The 19,830-nt window shown below is 40.2% G+C and overlaps 1 protein-coding gene across 2 annotated transcripts in view; it reads right to left on the reverse strand.

The window, feature by feature from the left end:
• Positions 1 to 19,830, reverse strand: part of COG5 (component of oligomeric golgi complex 5) — a 342,545-nt gene that overhangs the window by 38,894 nt on the left and 283,821 nt on the right. For both annotated transcript variants that reach the window (XM_033957896.1, XM_033957897.1), the window contains exons 17-18: positions 16,780 to 16,883; positions 11,220 to 11,457 (exon numbers count right to left, since the gene is read on the reverse strand). In XM_033957896.1, coding sequence (XP_033813787.1) covers positions 11,220 to 11,457; positions 16,780 to 16,883 — 342 coding nt within the window. The remainder of the gene's footprint in view (positions 1 to 11,219; positions 11,458 to 16,779; positions 16,884 to 19,830) is intronic.

Consider the following 19,830-nt stretch of genomic DNA (forward strand, 5'->3'; position numbering starts at 1 on the left):
TCCTCTAACAGGCTTAAAAGCTTTGTGCCATGCCTCAGAGGCCACGTGGGAGCTAAACTTGAAGTTCCTGCCTCCCCAATTTGCTCAACATGGCACATAGTGGAAAGGCGATCTTCCGCCACCCATCCTTTGCAAGCAAGACATGATACAGGGGTATTAGAGTCAGAGAACTCCACCCTAACACTTTGGAAGCAAAATGAGCTGTTTTGGAGAAGTTTGAAACTTAGGAAAAAAATCGGGAAAATCCAAGATGGCCACTGCTGATGAATTTTAGTGCTAAAAAGCAGCTTAAAATCATCTTAGGGCTGACCAAAAACTGCAAAAAACAGGATTTTAGGGGAGGGGGACCAGGGCCCTAGATGTAGAAAAAGTTTAAAACAGCTTTTGATGACAACCCCCCCCCAAATCTTTCCTGCAGGCTGTCACAGCCATACTCACAGACCATATGCCTGGGAAATGGTGCTTGCTGCTGCCTACTTCAGCTCCTCTCATGCTCTAGGAGAGGCCTTCTGCTTCCAGTCACTCAGCCACTTTGCTGGGATCTTCGGGCTGCTGGTCGGACCTCCACGGACTGACCCTCAACCCCCCAGACCTATCACGAAGAAGAAATGCAGCCGGCACCATGAGTGCCCTGAAGGAACGCTATTAGCACCTAAATAGCTTATACTCCAGCCCCATGCGCGAGCAACACCAAAGGAACGGACCCTGAGCTTCACTAATCTTTAGCAGTCCAGCTGAAACAGATCCCCAAATCTGCTCCTCTCCATGCAGGCTGAGTAGATCCTTATCAAGTGATCAACTAGAGCGAAAAAATGCAAAACTATCGCAAAATAAAAATAAATAAATAAATAAACCGAGCAGATCAGAAGACACCTTCATGCTCACCTGCAGAAAGAAAAACTGAAGAGGAAAGCTCCTGGGAGATGGAGGAGGTCTCAAAAGCTGTGATTGACATCTTTCTGCAGTATGCTCGTGAGAATGGACACAGTACCCTAAGGTTCAGCATACAATTCTTATTGCACTGCATATAACAATTATAATAAAAAGAGCCATCTGCTAATATTACTTGCCAAATTTCTGCAATCCAGACACACTAGCTAAAGCTGACAGCTTGCTTGCATTTCATCTTGTGTACAGACATACTTTAACAATTCACTCAGATAGGAAAGATCCATGCTGTTCTTAACTATAATTCATTTTTAGTAACCTGCAAAAGCTATAGTTGAAAGATTACTATAATAGTCTCCCCTGGAAAATTTTGATTCAGGTAAAATACTTGCCTGTTGAGAGATCTGGAATATTTTAGATTAACTTGTTTAGTTATAAAATTTTGTTCAGCACACTGTAATTCTGTTTATTTTTATTACTTTTGCTGCCATCTGCTCTACTAACGCTACAAAAACGTAGTTGTAAAGCAGAGACACACTTCATGACAAAACACCAATCTCTAAAGTAAAGCAAATTCTCATAGATGATTACATTGTTTAATTATATGAAAGCAAATGTAGAATTAATGTGATATGAGTATAGGGAAGTTTCTTCCCTTTACGAGAATATTGTTTTACTGGAGTAGCACAATCTTTTTGAACATCAAAATACAGTGATCTTTACTGTTCAATTTTTTATGAAAGTTATTAAAATTTATAAATTATTTCAAAATACCAGGTCAATACAATGAAATTAACTCAAAAAACAGTATTTTTACAAATGAGAAAATGCCAGACCAGAGTCTGGCAGTGAATTTATATCATAATTAGTATAGTCATATTTTTCTCTTCCTTGTTTTGGCCTTTTTTTTAATCACCTGAGATATTTAACCTCTGAGGCTAGTTTTTCATCTATTACTAGAAGAAAAGAATAAATAAATAAATAAATAAAGTGAGCTGCCATTTCTGTCCCTCCAAAAGTGAATATCCAATGACAAAAACGTAAAGATATTATCATCTTGCAAGAATACTGGTGTGGCCTTCTTTAGTATTATTTCATGGATAAGCCTGGATACTCTATAATTATAATTATTACTTCTTGATCTTACAGGATTTATTTATCCATTTCTAATATGCTTTCTTGAGACTGCGTATGCAAAGTAGCAAATAATGAAAATCCTGCAAATGAATTCTGTGTAAAAAAATGTTAACTTCTACAAAACAACTAACAATGCAAAATGATTATAGACAAATAATTTCAAGGCAGGCATATAGGTAAAGTCCATAAAGATATGTTTTATAAAGGCAATAGACATCTGTGTGTCTTTATGAAATGGGCTCTTAAATCTAGCCCCAACAGTGTACAATTACCAATAAACAAATTTACATCTGCTCCAAAGAAGATGTAAATGTGCAAGCATACACTGTGGGGCTCATTTTCAAAGCACTTAGGTGACTTACAAAGGTCCATGGGTTACTATGGAACTTTGTAAGCCTAAGTGCTTTCAAACTACACCTCTATGTGTGTACACATGTATTCTATAAAATAAGCTGCTTCCAATCCCAACATGACTGCTAGAATCTCCTGCAGCAGACTCAGAAGGAAGCCATGGGAAGTTTTGGGAACTATTTTGCTGAGGAACCTACAGGGGCAAGAGTGGCTGGCTATTGCTTTTGCACAAAAGATGCCACTAGACCACAAGGTCATTTAAAGGTATGCCTAGTAAGGGTCTTTGAGTGGTGGCAGGGCAGAGGAGTTGGGGGTCAAATGGCTGATGGAGGGTGGACATTTTTGGTTTCAGTCAAAAATGCACAAGCATTGTCAGCAGAATCCCAAATCCAGACTTCGGATTTTGATGCAGAAACTGAAACTCGATAAGCCTCTAATACAAAGAAATGTTACACAAACCACTCTCAACTGCAAAATTCAGTTACAGTCAACTACAAAGATGTTCACCATTCCTGGGGCTCACTTGTCTCTCTCCCCTCACAGTACAGATGTGGTTACTTGAAACAGCTGTTCTTATATAGAACAAGCTACAACAATATGTTATATACGCAGGGGACAAATATCCTGTGGTACTTTGATGGTATTGAGCAGTAATGTATCATGGATCACCTTTCATGTTGCCATACCCCCATGCACTTAACATACCCCCATGCAGTAAGCTGCTTGTTGAATCGACATGCACAAATTTTGCCCTTTTATGTATGCAAATTGCAGACTATTATACTTTTTGACCCCCAAAGTTGGGAAAGATCCAAAAGTTTTCTGATATAATGCTTACAATTTTGGTTTTATTCCTCCCCTACATATGAAGAAGAGATGACCCAACTTATACAATTTTAAACTCTCTGCTTTCAAAGAAAGATATGAAACAGTAGTGTAATGTCACTGTTGATATTCCAGAACCATCATTTCTGCAAGCTATATTGTCTTTGAAAAGCATGAGGAGGCAGAGATCCCCAGAAAGCAAAGGTGAAACACAGAAACATGGTGGCAGATAAAGGCCAAATGGCCCATCTAGTCTGCCCATTCGCAGTAACCATTATCTCTTTCCCTCTCCGAGAAGATCCCACGTGCCTATCCCAGGCCCTTTTGAATTCAGACACAGTCTCTGACACTACCACCTCTTCTGGGTGACTGTTCCAAGCATCTACCAACCTTTCCTTAGATTACTCTGGAGCCTATCACCTCTTAACATCATCCTAAGCCCTCTCATTGCAGAGTTTCCTTTCAAATTAAAGAGACTCGACTCAAGCGCATTTACATTATGTAGGTATTTAAACGTCTCTATCATATCTCCCCTCTCCCGCCTTTCCTTCAAAGTATAAAGATTGAGATCTTTAAGTCTGTCCTCATACGCCTTATGATGAAGACCACATACCATTTTAGTAGCCTCCTCTGGACCGACTCCATCCTTTTTATATCTTTTTGAAGGTGCGGCCTCCAGAATTGTATATAATATTCTAAATGAGGTCTCACCAAAGTCTTATACAGGGGCATCAATACCTCCTTTTTCCTACTAGCCATACCTTTCCCTATGCAACCTAGCATCCTTCTAGCTTTCACCATCATCTTTTCAACCTGTTTGGCCACCTTAACGTCATCACATGCAATCACACCCAAATCCCACTCTTCTGTCATGCACATAAGTTCTTTACTTCCTAATCTGTACCATTCCCTTGGGTTTTTGCAGTCCAAATTCATGACCTTGCATTTCTTAGCATTAAAATTTAGCTGCCAAATTTCAGACCATTCTTCAAGCCAGGTCCTTCTTCATGTTAGTCACACCAGATTTTCGTATCATCCGCAAAGAGGCAAATCTTACCCGCAGGCTATTTTTATTTTATCTTCAATTTAATAAGTAAAAATAAATTGAATATTGCTTTCATGTTTCTTCTTAGGACTGTAAGCAGTGAACAGCTGCTCTGAGTCATTTGAAGGGTGAATCCAGGAACTTGAAGGCCGTCAAATTTGCTAACGTATTTTCCAAGATCCGGAGTCAACTTGGCTCAACCTCATCTGGGTTTGGCCCAAGTCCTAACAAAGCTCAAGAAAAAAAAAACATTTTCGGAGACCAAAGTTTGATACTGGCTAATGCACAGCACGTGATACATGTCCTGGAATGCCATATGATTAAAAGAAAAACAAAAAAGTTAAATAAATAACTGAAAATTCAGGATAGCAGCACAGCTTAGCGGTTGAAAGAAAATGTTGCTAAAACTGGCAGTCTAGATTTCACAGGGGTATGCCCTAGCATGTAGATGGGAAAAGGGGAAATTATTGTGAACAATTGTAATTGTCAGCTATCTTATTTGGAACTGGAGTCTCAACAGTGTTAGAGTGGGAAATATTGCTTACCTCTGTAGTTTCTAACACCACCTCAATTAATTTACTCTACTCCTTAATTGGTGTATTTGTAATTTTATGAAGTTCAGCACTTACTCATCATATAAGTGGCAGTAAATACACATATGTTGTAAGATCATATATAGATGCCTCCTTTTTTAGGGCATGCCTCCTTTTTTGGGTTTATGAAATCAGTGCATCCTTTGTACATGTGGTCAAATGAACATGTATCTGCTAGCATTCAACAGAGCTTTTTGTAAAATACTTGGGAAATTGTGAATGTCCCAATGTGGACACACCACTTTCTAACGAAACATTCTATGCAAAATAGGGTTTTTAATATTTTGAAATAAAATATGGGCTGCAGATTCTGGCAACACACACTGAGAATACTGATCAGTTCTGTAAGTATGATCATTGCAGTGATTAGGGAATATGTTAAACAGAGAAAAGATTTTTGTTTTTTTCCCCCAGAATACCGCATCTCCAGTGACAAAGAAAATTATTCTTCGTGAATGGATCTTACCTAATGCACCATCTCAACACATTTGGAGATCCCAAATGATCAGTTTGATGAAGGTAGAATGGTATACAGGATATGTCATCCCGGTCAGGCCTCCTCTTTCAGCAACACTGGGAGTTGCATGTAGTCAGATTTTGAATCAATAATTATAGCTTGTATTTATAACTTTCAGAAGGGTGCATCAGGAAAGGGAAAGGATTATGGGAATTATTGTTTCTTGGATTATTCAAAAATGTATGGACTAAGTTCCTTTATGTACAGGCAGTCCCCGGGTTAAGAACAAGTTCCACTTTTCAAACCATTCTTAAGTTGAATTTATATGTAACTCAGATCCTGTACAGTATACAGTCTATAAAAACATTGAACATTAACGAAACAGACCTCAAAATAAGTATTGTGGTTTAAATAGAAAGAAAAGATAGGAGGTTTACACTTATCAAAAGGATGTGCTGAGAGTGGAGTTGGTTCAGCAAATGGCCACCAGGATGGTCTCAGGACTCAAGGATCTCCCGTAAGAGGAATGTCTAGATAAGTTGCAGCTATACTCTCTCTCGGAACGCAGAGAGAGGGGAGACATGATAGAGACGTTCAAATATGTTACTGGCCGTATTGAGGTAGAAGAAGATATCTTTTTCCTTAAAGGACCTACGGCAACAAGAGGGCATCTGTTGAAAATCAAGGGTGGGAGATTTCATAGCGACACTAGGAAGTATTTCTTCACCGAAAGGGTGGTTGATCGTTGGAATGAGCTTCCACTTCAGGTAATTGAGGCAAGCAACATGCTCGATTTTAAGAAAAAAATGGGATAAGTGCTTAGGGGGGAGGGTCCTTAGAGTGGGCAGACTTGTTGGGCCGCTGGCCCTTTTCTGCCATCATGTTCTATGTTTCTATGTTTCATCTATCCCATTATTCCTTCTCCACCACCATGTCCAACATTTCTCCCTCTCATCTCTCTCTTCCCCATGCATCTATACCTCATGCCTCTCCCACCACCATGCCCAATATTTATCTCTCCCTCCCTAAGCCCAATTCACCTCTTTCTTCATTTCCCCATGTGCATCATCTCACTTTCCCAACAATTCTCTCTTTCTATTCCCTCCCCACCTCAGCATCTCTTTCCCTCACTCCCTCCATTGTTCCATCATATGTCCCAAGTTCATGCTCTCCCTCTCCTTTTTTCCTTCCTTTCATCCCTTGTCTGAAGTTTGTGCTCCCTCCCTTCGTTCTGTGTCGCAACGCGACCCTGCTTCTCCCTTCCTGTGCCAACACCCCCTCCAATGTGACCCTCATTGTCCTTCCCTCTGTTCTGCATCTCAAATTTGTGCCTCTCTCCCTCCCACGGGTGTTTACCTCCTCTGGTCTGCTCCTACCAGCCACACTTCTCTTCACAAAGCCATGGCATAGTTCCTACAAGCGGCTGACCTGGAAGCCTTATCTCTAACATCAGAGGGAAGGCTTCCAGGTCAGCCAAGTGCAGGAGCCACTGCTTCAGCATAGGATTTCAGCTGGAATCAAAGGGAGAAGACATCTGCCTCACAGATTCACTGGACAAACATAGTCTTCTGGCTGCCAGTTGAACCAAGGTTGAACTGAACCTTAACCCCCGGAAAACTATGTCACAAAAGAGGAGAGGACCACGCAGCTGGCCCACTGTAAGTCTCTGTGCTCAAGCTACTGACTGAATCAGGGATGTGAGCAGCTACGCAGGGGATGACCCTCGAGCTCTAAAAAATACCAGAAGGCTGGCTAGCTAGCCATCCCTGAGAGGCTGATCCTGCTAGCAGCAGACTTCCGCCATGCAAGTCTGTGTCTTCTCCTAGGCAGAGGTCCCATCAAGTGGGAACCTCTGGGCACCAAGCCTCTAAAGTTCAGAGAGCAAAAATACTAAAAAAATAAAGTTCAGAGAGCAAAAATACTAAAAAAATAATAAAATGGCAGAGCAGTTAAAAACCCCCACTTCTGAGCAACTTGCTTGCAGATAACAAACTGAGGGAAGCAGGGGCAGCTCCCTGGGAAGGAGGAGGAGTTGGAAAACATGATCTACAGTTTTCTGCAAGCAGAGTGTGGCACAGTGGTTAAAGCTACAGCCTCAGCACCCTGAGATTGTGGGTTCAAACCCAAGCTTCTCCTTATAACCCTGGGCAAGTCACTTAATCCCCCCATTGCCCCAGGTACATTAGATAGATTGTGAGCCCGCTGGGACAGACAGGGGAAACTGCTTGAGTACCTGAATAATTTAATGTAAACTGTTCTGAGCTCCTCTGGGAAAACGGTATAGAAAACTGAATAAATACATAAACAATTAGCTGGTTGGGATACAAGATCCTAGCATTCAAGACCACTAGACACATTGCACTAGAAAACAGATTAGGACATTGCTCTCATTTTCTGTTCTCATGTCTGATATTTATCATTTGTTCTAATTCTTATGGATGTTGTATCTGTCTGTCCACTTTAAGTTTCCTTTGAAAACCTGATTTACATCCACTATAGCATGCATCTCTGCCTTCAAAATGTTTCCTCTTCCTCTGATAAAGGTTTTGATACTATTTTGTTTTTTGTCAGAGAACTCCAGTGAATGTGATGAAAGATTTCTACAACTTACAAGGTCTTTTTGAGGACAATTTAACATATGATATTCTGAGGTTACCAAGGTTGACAAAATGGACTGAAAGCAGGAGACCTGGGTGACGATCCTGCCTTTGTCCATTGACACTCACTATGACCTTTTGCAAGTTACTTTCCCACTCATTACCTTAGCCTGTAAGCTTTTTTTTAGGAAGGAACTCTTTGTATATGTATTTAGTCTGTTGTAAAGCACCCTGGATTTAATCATGGTTAAGTGATAAAATTATCTATGAATGAAAATTTTTAATGGTATCTTTCCCTGTCCTAATTAAGTAATGAATAGAAAAGCTTCAGAACTAAATTTTCCAGTCAATGGCAAAATTTTCAAGATATACCAATTTCCAGTAACTGATAGCTAGAAATCTTAAGGACTATTACATGCATAGTTTAACAGGAGTGGCCTAATGGTAGAGCTGTTGCTTTGATACCCTGAGGTTTTGGGATTGAATCCCAGTGCTGTTCCTTGTGACCCTGGGCAAATCACTTAATCTTCCATTGCCCTGCATGCAAAAGAAATATCTGTATTTATGTAAACTGTGTTGAATGTGTAACTACATAAAAGAGGTATACAAGCTCCATTCCTTTTCCCTATTCCCTTATGGATATCTGGAAAGTGTAATGCAACCTTGCCATCCATGAATCAGTCTCCAGCTTTTATTTTCCTAAATTTTTTTTGTTTAAATACTAAAAGACCTTATTTTTAAAGCTCAAAAACCTTTTAGTCAGTTGATGACCAAAGGAAAATTAATTATTTTTAGTCTATCATGTTGGCAATTGCCCATTTAAATTTTATTTTGATCATCTTTTTTTAAATAAAATCTTTATTCATTTTTTAAAATCCAATATATAGTGCAACAGGTTAACAAGCAAATAATATAATAAACAGCACTCAGAACAAATAATATAGAAGTACATAACAGCCCCCTCCCCGACCCTCCCCTCCTGGATGCTTTCAACATTCTTTCATGAATCAAAGGGAAATTAATAAAAATTAATTCTTACAAAATTTTGTTAATGGGCCCCCAAATCTCCTTGAATTTACTATAGTGTCCCAATTGTAACGAATTCATATGTTCAAACATATATATTTGGCATAAAGTTTCCCACCAAAAAGTATAATTTAAGTTATCCCAAGTTTTCTAATTTTTTGTGATAAGCTGCATAGCAAGTCCTGTCATTTTGATCACCTTTTGCAAAAGGTAGTACTAGTTCACTAGGATACCTGACACTATGGGCGCACGCAGGAAATTACCTGCACTACGCTTCTAGAACTAACGCCTGCTCAATGCTGGCATTAAGATCTAGCGCGCGCTATTCTGCTTGTTAAAGCCCTTAGTGAATCAATTAAAAGTTAAGAAAAATATCATAGATGGGAAGGGTAATTTGGTTTCTATTGCAAACGCAAGCAGTGTCTCACTTCCGGCTCACCACACAATTGTTTCCCACGTATTCACCTTTATAGGACCTCCAGGGACCCCTGAAGAAGACTTTTTGTCGAAACGCGGACCGTGTTGGGTCCTGTATCCTTAGTGGACTAGGTCCTTTAAGGCTTTTATGTGGATAACCTATTTTTATATGGATTAATTTATTTTATGTTGATGATTTCAGTGTATCTTTGGAACTCTGACACTTTCAAATAAAGTCCATTTAGGAACATCGTCACTCCACAGAGTTTTTTTGGTTTTCTCTGCATTTTCTTCTTTGTGGATATTTTGGGGTCAATTCCTTTTGTTTTTTTGCCTGGTGCATTTTATATCTTCTGAAAAACTAATAAAAATCTAAATATTAAAAAAAAAAAAAAGAATTCAAGTAGCACACTAAAAAGCATTCTTAAAAAGACAGCTTTTCAGGAGACCTTAAAATTTACTGAGTGATTTTTCTTCCCTTATATAAACAGGAAGCGAGTTCCAAGTCTGAGAGAGAAGATCGTGTCTCTCCTGAGGGGAATGAGAGGAGAGATTTCTCCTCAGATCTTAAAGATCTTGTTGGAGTGTAAGGGATTAGGAGTCTTTCTAAAAATACAGGGGCTTTATTCATTAATGTTTTGTGTGTAAGTAAAGCTATTTTGTATGTAATTCTATAATTTACGGGTAACCAATGTGCTTCTTTTAATAGGGGAGTCACATGATTATGTAAAAAAACAACAAAACCCCCCCTCCCCAAATTTTTCCATTTATCCCTTCAGTGGTTTCCTGGTTGCTGCTATGTTGTACTTCATCTTTTATTAAAAATATTATCTTGTGTTCTCCCTTTGCCTTTCATTCACTTTTACCTCCCCTTTTTTATGTATTTTAACCAACTTCTTTCCCAACTTCCCTTTTGTCTCATGTATGTTAATGTGAATTTGCCTAGTATTTTAATATATGACAATATTATTTTTATTTACTCATTTAACAGTTCTCAACAATTTTTTATATCGTACACCGTTTAGACATTTGTTTTGATAGACGGTATATCAAAAATAAACAAACTTGAAACTATTCTACTGTATTCAGGACCGTGTTGCCTCTCTTTTCTTTCCAATCTATATTTGTGGGTTTTGTTTTACTATTCACATCAATAACAAGATCTGATGAACCATATAACTAAGCATTTTCCTTAAATATATAAAATGGGAAACATCCTTACTACATTTGTAACTATATCCTAGAATACCTGGAAGATGACCGAATACAGGGACAATTTTCTGGCTACAATTTCTGATACCAATTAGATGTAACACAAACCCTACAGAGGTAAAATATTGAAAGTGTACTTGCTGGAGGAAACAAGAAAAAAAGATAGAATTATAAGAAAGATTAAATAGAATGCTTGGTTGGAGGGGCAAACTCATCCCCAGCTCCCTTTTTCTACCTCTCCTTCCCCATCATCCTGCATCTTCTCATATCTTCCTTATCCTTCCCAGGTATTCTCCCTTTCTCTTTCCTTCCTCCTCCCAGTGTCCAACAACTTCTTTTTCCTATCACCCCAAATATCTTATATCACCTTCTCTCTATACCCCTTCCTCCAATGTATCTAACATCTCCTCTCTTCTCCCTGCTAGGGCCAACACCCCTGGTGTTACTATTGCACCACCAGTAGAGGCATTAAAGAAGTGTCAAAACACACATGCACGCTCAAGACCTGACATATTGTGTCCCTTGAACTCTGAACTAAAGAATGCCAAGTTTGTTACAACACACCACCACTAAGTTGTGCAGAAGCCAGAAAGGTACTGGAGGTCACTGTTCTATATAGAAATACAGTAGTATCTATCAGGAAAGCATAGATTAATCTTCATTAGCATTACCTGAGCAAAATCTGCAGCAAGTCGCATTTTTCCACCTTCTCCAAGAGGTCTCAACAGACTGGCATTGCGAATAAAAACTTCAATTGCTCGTTGTGCGATGGTTTCTGTGTTGTCATAAACTAAGTCCACACACTCAAAGTGTTTAAAGTAGTCACTCATAACTCGAGCTATGAAGCCTTGTAGTTCTTTCATATAGAGAGAGCAAGGGACATCTGGTTTCCCAGAGTTTGATAACTGTCTGGAAAAAAACCCCCATAAGATCAGTCATTTGACATGCTGGGTTTATATTCATTTGATATAATATTTCACCTGATCCCAGGTAAAGTACAATGCAGATTACATACAAGATATGACATGCACTATGCAAAAGAATAAGAACTGAGGAAGGGAAGCGAAGTCCTGTGTAGGAAAAGCCCAGGTGAAGACCCCTGAGAATTCCCCAATATAGCAGAAACAGGCCAATACAACTAAAACCTAAAATGGTTGCTGGAAGAGCAAAATGGCTGAAAACACACACTGACTAAAAGCTGTCAGCTCTGTACGGCACACTTCTGCTTTTATGAAAAGAGCAAGGTCAAACAGAAGGCACAGCTGGAAAGAAAAACAATTCTAGTGAAAAAGGAATCCTGCCCCCCCCACCCCCCCAGTTAGCAGGGCCAGCAGCTACCAGAAGTTTCACAAGAATAAGGATGCTGATGGAAAGCTTCACTAAGATGCTGACGGGATGCTTCGCAAGAATAACGATGTGAAAACTTAAGAGAAGTTAACCACAGAGTTGAAAGCAGTTAGGCCCAGGTATTCAAGAGGGGGAACTTGGTATATTAACAGGACATTTACTGGGAAATAGATTAGATGTAGATAGAAAGGGCGTGACACACAGTATCACTCAGAAATGTTAACCAATCAATAGATTAATAAGTGAGATAATGAATATGTGAAATGTAACATGCACCAACGTGGGCCAGAGCTGTCAAACTCATATAAAAGAAAGCTCCTTGAACCAAGGTTTCAGAACTGATCCGAAGTTCTCCATCAGTCTGGCCAGCCTGGTGTATGCTCTATTACTCTGTATGCTGTATTACTCTGTATGCAGTATGATCTGTATGCTCTATTACTCTGTATGTTATATGATTTGTTCTTGTAAGCTATTGCTGTTTGATTATTAAATTCATATTATTTGAACCAGCATAAAGAGAGTCGAGTGGTCTATCAGCGGAGGCCGTAACAGCCGGCTCTTCAGAACATAATAACTTTACTGGGTCAGAACAATGGTCCATCTAGCCCAGTATCCCGTCTTCAAGGAGGCGAATCCAAGTCACAAGTACCTGGCAAAAACCCAAATAGTAGCAGCCCGATATTCAGCCTGTGAGGTAAGCAGTTGCCAAGATGTTTCCAATCATTGACTAAACTCACCCCAGATAGTCAATGCTAGGACATGCACGGCTCTCGGTACTGAATATCCAGGTATGACTGACAACCTGGAAGTCAAATATATTTTGACGATATTCAGATCAGTACCCAGTTAATTTGTCAAGTAAAGTTAGGAACAGCTGCTTTGCTGTCCTACCTTTATGTAGTTACTTAGCCAAGTTAGTAGACTGAAAATTGCTACTAATTGCCCAAGTTTCAGCTCTCCCATAGTCCCCCCCAAACTAGCTGGTTTTGGCAAAGATGGTTGAGGGGATATCCAACAGCACTATCTGGTTAACAAATATCCCCAGATAATCCTGCATAAGTGATTTAAATGGCCAGGAGCCTCTCCTAGCTGACTTCAGTAACTACAGGAATGAAGCAAAAGCAGGGTAGAATGATCACGAGTATTAGAAATACATTAAGTACAAGAATGAAGCAATATACACTAAACACCAAAGAGGCAGAAGTACAACCTAAAATAAAGATGAACCTTGGGAAAGGAATTCATTGTGCAGAGAATAATATAGCAGGGTGTGTATTCGTAATAACAATATCAGGTGAAGAAAAAGATCTTCTTTATATGTTCAAAGTTCTACATGTGTGCCAGATCATACAGCCCACTTACAACACAAAAGCATCTTGTAACCCATGCAATAGATGCCACTCAAGATCTAACACCCAATACGAGCTCATGCTTTCTTTGTAGCTATTTCTAGTCTGTGGAACACTATTCAATCAGATATTCTAAAATGTATTTTAAGGAAAGGCTTTGGTTTTTATGCTTTGATTTTTTTTTTTAACATATCTCTGTCCAACATAAAATCATAATAAGACATTTCCATTAAAGAAAGATGATCAGACAAGAAAAATCCTTGCACAGAACAGAGATTTGAACACTGCAACAGAAGGGAAAGATCAGCTTCCCTCCTTGGAAATGGATAGAGCATTACTGAATGAAGAGCTTGAGAGAAGCTGAGGAGCAATCGCAGACACTTCTCCCTCAATATTCACAGGGGTTAGGGGCAGAGCTGGCCTGCGAATATTGAAAATTTGCAAATAACTTTTGGGCTGGCTCTGACTCACCCCCCGCCTTCCCCCTGGAATCCCGGACCTTTTTTAAATGAAATGCTGCATCCCGGACATCCCCGGAGCTTATCTGGTGGTCTAGCAGGCTTTCGGGGCAGAAGCGATCTTCCTATGCTCCTGCCCCGTGCAGATCACTCATACAAAATGTCTGCGGGGAGTTCCCATCATAGTCTCGAGAGACTACGGGAACTCATGGCAGCCATTTTGTATGAGTGATCTGCACGGGGTAGGAGCGTAGGAAGATCGCTCTTGCCCCGAAAGCCCGTTAGACCACCAAGTAAGCTCCGGGGAGGTCCGGGATGCAGTGTTTCATTAAAAAAAAAAAAAAACACAAAAAACCGCGAATAACCTAATCCGTGGATACTTAAACCGTGGATTCAGAGGGAGAAGTGTATTTAGTTATAAGCCACTGACTAGGGTAGCCACGGACTCCAGATTTACTTCCTTAACAATACTGCAATATCACTGACCCCAGAACCTACTCTATCTCCTCTGGAAAATGGCAACAGCAGTTACCTCTGGATCTATACCTCTCTTCCCCTCCTTTCCTAGAACAGCATAGCCACCACGCTGCTTGTCATTATTTGAAATCAAACTGCTGAAGAAAATAATGGGAGGCTACTGGCCTTCATAAGAGAGAAGAAATAGTTTGGTTGTCCTTACCCTCAGCAAAAATGACAGTCCATCAGAGGACTATAATCTGAATAGATCTAATGTCTAGTGCTGTGATCTAGACCAGTGTTCTTCAACCACCGGTCTGTGGACTAGTATCAGTCCACAAAAATTTCCTGCTGGTCCGTGAAGGATTCAGGATCCCTCCAGGCAGTTACCTTCAGTGTATCGCAAACTGTGTACAGTGGAGGAAGAGAAGCTCCAGCGCCTACATCAACTGACTTGCTCCTATTGTCACTTATGCTGGGACTCTTACCATCATATATGCCGGGACTCCTGCCTTTCTTGTCTTCTCTCTGCAGCTCTGTGTGCTTTTAACTTCGCCACACAGCTGCTGCTAGCAATAGTTTAGACGCGGTTTCATGAGGTAGCCTTGGGGCCTTTGCTAGGCCCGGCCCGCTTCGATGATGCGAGGCAGGCCAGCCTAGCAAAGGCCCTGAGGCTGCCTGATGAAACCGCAACTAAACTAATGATAGTCGCAGCTGTGTGGTGAAGTTAAAAGCACACAGTGAGCTGCCACAAGGCTAGAGGAAAGGTATTGCTGGAGAGGGAAGGAGGAAAGGGAGAAGGGGTACTGCTGGACAGGGGAGGAGGAAAAAAGGAAGGAAAAAGCTGGCAGGGAGATTAGAGGAAGGGAAGGGGTCAGGGTGGAATGGAGAGATCAGATGAGGGAAAGGGGAGAGACAGAGAAATGAGAAAGTAGAGAGAGATTGATGCTGGGAAGGGGGTCAGCAGAGAAATAAGGAGAGAGGGACAAAGATGCTAGTTCTGGTGTAGGAGAGATAAAAATAAAGAGAGCAGTGAAGCTGGAATGAATCAAGTAAAAAGGAAAGGGGGGGCGCAGGCTGGATGGAAAGAAGGCAGATGCCACTTGGAAAGGGGAGAGGGCAGACAGTGGATGGAAGGGGCAGATGCTGGATTGAAGAGACAGACAGGGCAGACGCTGGAAGGAAGAGAGTGAAAAGAAGATGAAAGCAGAAACCAGAGACAACAAAAGGTAGAAACAAATAATTTTATCTCTATTTTGTGATTGGACGGATTCCTGAGGGAAAAGGGGATAGAGGGGTACTGAGGGAGGTGCTGGGGTGTTGCATAAGAATAGACAGCTCACCAGGTCGTGCAGGTGCAAGGCCTGAGGGTTAGGACTTTGATGGGAAGATAGGACTTCGATGACAAACCTAGGGGGCAAAGGAGGCCCCCTTCTGGTGATTAAGGCAGGCCATGACCTGTTGGGCTGCCGCGGGGGCGGACTGCTGGGCGGGATGGACCTGTGGTCTGACCCGGCAGAGGCACTGCTTATGTTCTTATGTTAATATATCAGATTTGAAATATGTATCCTGCTAGAGCTGGTGTTAGACATAACTGGGACTACAAAGCCCAGGCAGTGCTTCTTTAGCTTCCAGCTGGCTTAGGGTTCTCTCTGACCAGGGGGCAGTTGCCCTAGTTGCACTCCCCTAACACTATTCCTGTCATGTGTGACTGCGGTATTCTGTTAGAATGATATTTCTGTGAAGCATTCTGTAATAATTTGGCTTATTTAGTTTTCTTAATAGTAGAGGGGATATATAAGGGGTGGGGAAGACAGGTGTTTTGTTGATAAGAACATAAAAATTGCCACTGCCGGGTCAGACCAGTGGTCCATCGTGCCCAGCAGTCCGCTCACGCGGTGGCCCTCTGGTCAAAGACTAGCGCCCTAACTGAGATTAGACCTACCTGCGTGCGTTCTGGTTCTGCAGGAACTTGTCTAAATTTGTCTTGAATCCCTGGAGGATGTTTTTCCCTATGACAGATTCCGGAAGAGCGTTCCAATTTTCTACCACTCTCTGGGTGAAGAAAACTTCCTTATGTTTGTACGGAATCTATCCCCTTTCAATTTTAGAGAGTGCTCTGTATTATTTGTATTTATAAAATGACAACTGTACAGAATAATGTTTCTTTTTATACTTTAATAAAATACGTTCAATATAAAATCATAACTATTTGAGGCTTGTGCAGATGGGATCAGATGGTTTGCGGGGACCAAGCTCACAGGGATGGGGCGGAGATGGGGTTTTTTATTTCAGTCTTAGTAGTTTGCTGGTCCACAAAATAATTATTTTATTTCCGCCGGTCCCCGCCGGTGTAGAAATGTTGAAGAACACTGCTCTAAACCAGGGGTTCTTAACCCAGTCCTTGGGACACATCTAGTCATCCAGGTTTTCAGAAGTCTACCTCCAGTGCATGCAAATTTATCTCATACATATTCATTGTGGGAATCCCTAAAACTGGACTCATTGGGTGTGTCCTAAGAACTGAGTTTAGAACCACAGCATCAGATTAATAAAATACCAGGTTGAGGTAATAACAAGAATACTATACACAAGCACAGGTGTGCACACATGCTATTTACCCTGAAAAATCTTCCTGATGCATAGTAATAATAATTGCCTCCACCGAGTCCCCTACAGAATCCAGCAGAGGCTGCACTGCACTTCCCATCAGATCATGAATAACCTAAAAGTAGAAATGAAAGCAAAGAGAAAATGAAAATGATATTTAAAAAACTTTGTAGATTACCCTCCCAAAGATTTCAAAATCTTGGTGGGAGCCTCTCTGTCACGTTTTAAAAATGGAATGTATTATGGCAATACAACAGGGACATTACAAAAAGTTTTTGAAAATTTGGGAGCCATTGACAAAATTTTGCAAAGAGTGATTGTTGTTTTTGCTCTTTGGTCATACATGTCCAGGGTGGGTGGGTTGGAACATATTTTTAATTTCTTAATTTGAGTGTACTTTTAGAATGTAATTATGGGGAGAGGTGATATATCTATTTGTCGTAGATTACGTATTTATTTGTATTTAAGTGCTTTTATAGTGTAATATGATTGTATTATATGTTGCACTTATTATGCTTCCAAATGAATAAAGATATTACAAAAAAAAGATTTCAAAATAATTCCAAAATAATAATGCAATATAGTTGAAAGTAGGCCTGCTGATTATTTTATGCTTCCTTGTTCTTTTGGAGCTTTCTTTCACAAGAAAGAGTTAAAGAATACTCTAGGACAGTATATAAGATATGTACACAAGCCTTTTCTCCAAATTTTTTATTTGTTTAAAATATTCATGTTAGAAAAATATATTAACCACTACAAATGGATTTTATACATTAATTCAAACATTAATAGGGGCTTTTTAAATATGAAATCTAAATCCGATTTTGGATGTTTTGGGAAAAATGTCCAAAAATCCAGTAGAGAAAATGACCTTTCTCAAACCAGAAAAAGTGTATCTTTTTTTTTCCCAAAATGATCATTTTGTAAATGTGTTTGTCCTCAGAGTGTCATCTTTTTAAACCATTTGCAAAAAAAAAAAAAAAAAAAAAAAAGTCCAAATAAAAAACACAAAAAAACAACCATCACGACATGGAAGGAGCCAGCATTCTTAGCTGACTGGCCACACAGACATCCCAGCACAGCAGTGGGGCATCCTAGGGGACACTGCAGTGAATTTCACATAAAAGATCCCAGGTACACATCTCACCATAACCCCCTTACATGTATGGAGAGTCCTCTAAAACTCATCCACAACTCTACTGTACCCAACTTTGTATCTCCCCAATAGCCATTATGCCTGCAGGTGCCACTTATATGTCAGAACAGTAGGTTTTTGGTGAGCTTACACTTTCAACCACAAATGTACTAGTTAGAGTTGGATGTGAGCCTGTGTCCCCTTCTCTGCAACCACTGAACCAACCACCAACCTATAAAGATCTGCTTGCTGCTATAATAGGACTGCCCAGAACATCTGAAGTTGCCCTACAGGCTGGTTTGTACTGTTTCATTCCCATCTTTGAGGGAGGGGGGAGTGAAGGGATCTATGCCTTCAGCGGTCATATGGTCAGTTTGGCCATATTTTTGCCTCTTATTTGTTATTGAAACGGGTCTAGCCTTAAACATCCAGTTTTGCCCTGGATGTTTTCTGCAATGTTCCTTTATTGTAGAAAAATGTCCAAATCATAAGGGCACCCTAATCCCACCCAAATTATATCCCCAATATATCCCCTTGAGATTTAGACACACCAGACAAACAGGATAGAAAATTGTCTAAAAATATGTGTTTCAAAAATGGCAATTTGGATGTTTTAGCAAATAAAGGGCTCCTTTTACAAAGGTGCGTTAGGGCCTTAACGTGTGGAATAGTAGTTTTTCAGCTAGCGCACACTAATCCGGTGCGTGCGCTAAAAACGCTAGCGCACCTTTGCAAAAGGATCCCAAAATGTCCAAATTCCACTTTATGCCATTTTTTGGACGTTCTTCTCTTTTGGAAAACGAGTCCCTAAGTAAATTTTGCACTAAAGGTTTTAAGCTGTGTTAAAAAAAAATGTATATTTCTGTAAGTTGTTTCTTGAACTGGGATTTACTTATGTATTTTATGGAAAATGACGCTCAATCTAATGGCAAGATGGGCGATGAACTGTGCTAAATTATGCCTTGTGCTAATACAAGCGACTCCATGTTTGGGGGATCTCTGTTGCTGTCAGTTGGAGACAGGCAGATCCGAATGCAGAAGAATGCTAACAAACATGATTACATTACATTACATTACTGATTTCTATTCCGCCTCAACCTTGCAGTTCTGGGCAGGTCCAAAAGAAACAACTGGACATTTCCAGGATAATTACAGAGAGAATTCTGGTCATTTCCAGGAGAAGTTACAAGAATAATGGAGCTGTATATTTCAAGAGCTACAAGATGCTGTACAAATAGGAAATAGTGCAGATCCAGTATATATACCGTTAGGGAAGCAGTTGACTTGCTTGAGGCTAAAGAGAAGGGAACTGGTGAAGGGGGGAGGAGGGAGGAGTTGCGTTGAGGGGGGTCTGTTTGGGGTTAAGCCATCTGTATAAATTTTTTGAATAGGTGGGTTTTGATTTCTTTGCGAAATAGTTAATTTCTATTTTTTAATTTATTTCAGAAATAAATGCAAGTAAAATTTGATTAGTGAATGCAAAAATGTAGGGAACTACAGGCTGGTAAATCTGACTTCCCTGGTAAGTAAATTAATGAAAATGTTTTAAAAACAGAGAATAGTGATGTTTCTGGAATCCAGTAAACAGGACCGAAGGCAACATGGATGCAGGTCTTGTCAGACAAATCTGATCAATTTCTTTGACTGGGTGTCCAGAGAATTGGATAGAGGGAGTGTGCTACATGTGGTGTATTTAGAGTTTAGCAAAGCCTTTGACAGTGTTCCACACAGGCGTCTAATAAATTTATTTATTCAATTTTCTATACCATTCTTCTAGGGGAGCTCAGAACAGTTTACATGAATTTATACAGGTACTCAAGCATTTTTCCTTGTCTATCCCAGTGGGCTCATAATCTATCTAATGTACCTGGGGCAATGGGAGGATTAAGTGACTTGCCCAGGGTCACAAGGAGCAGCGTGAGTTTGA

Source organism: Geotrypetes seraphini, chromosome 9 (genome assembly GCF_902459505.1).
Source record: "Geotrypetes seraphini chromosome 9, aGeoSer1.1, whole genome shotgun sequence".
NCBI lineage: Eukaryota > Metazoa > Chordata > Amphibia > Gymnophiona > Dermophiidae > Geotrypetes > Geotrypetes seraphini.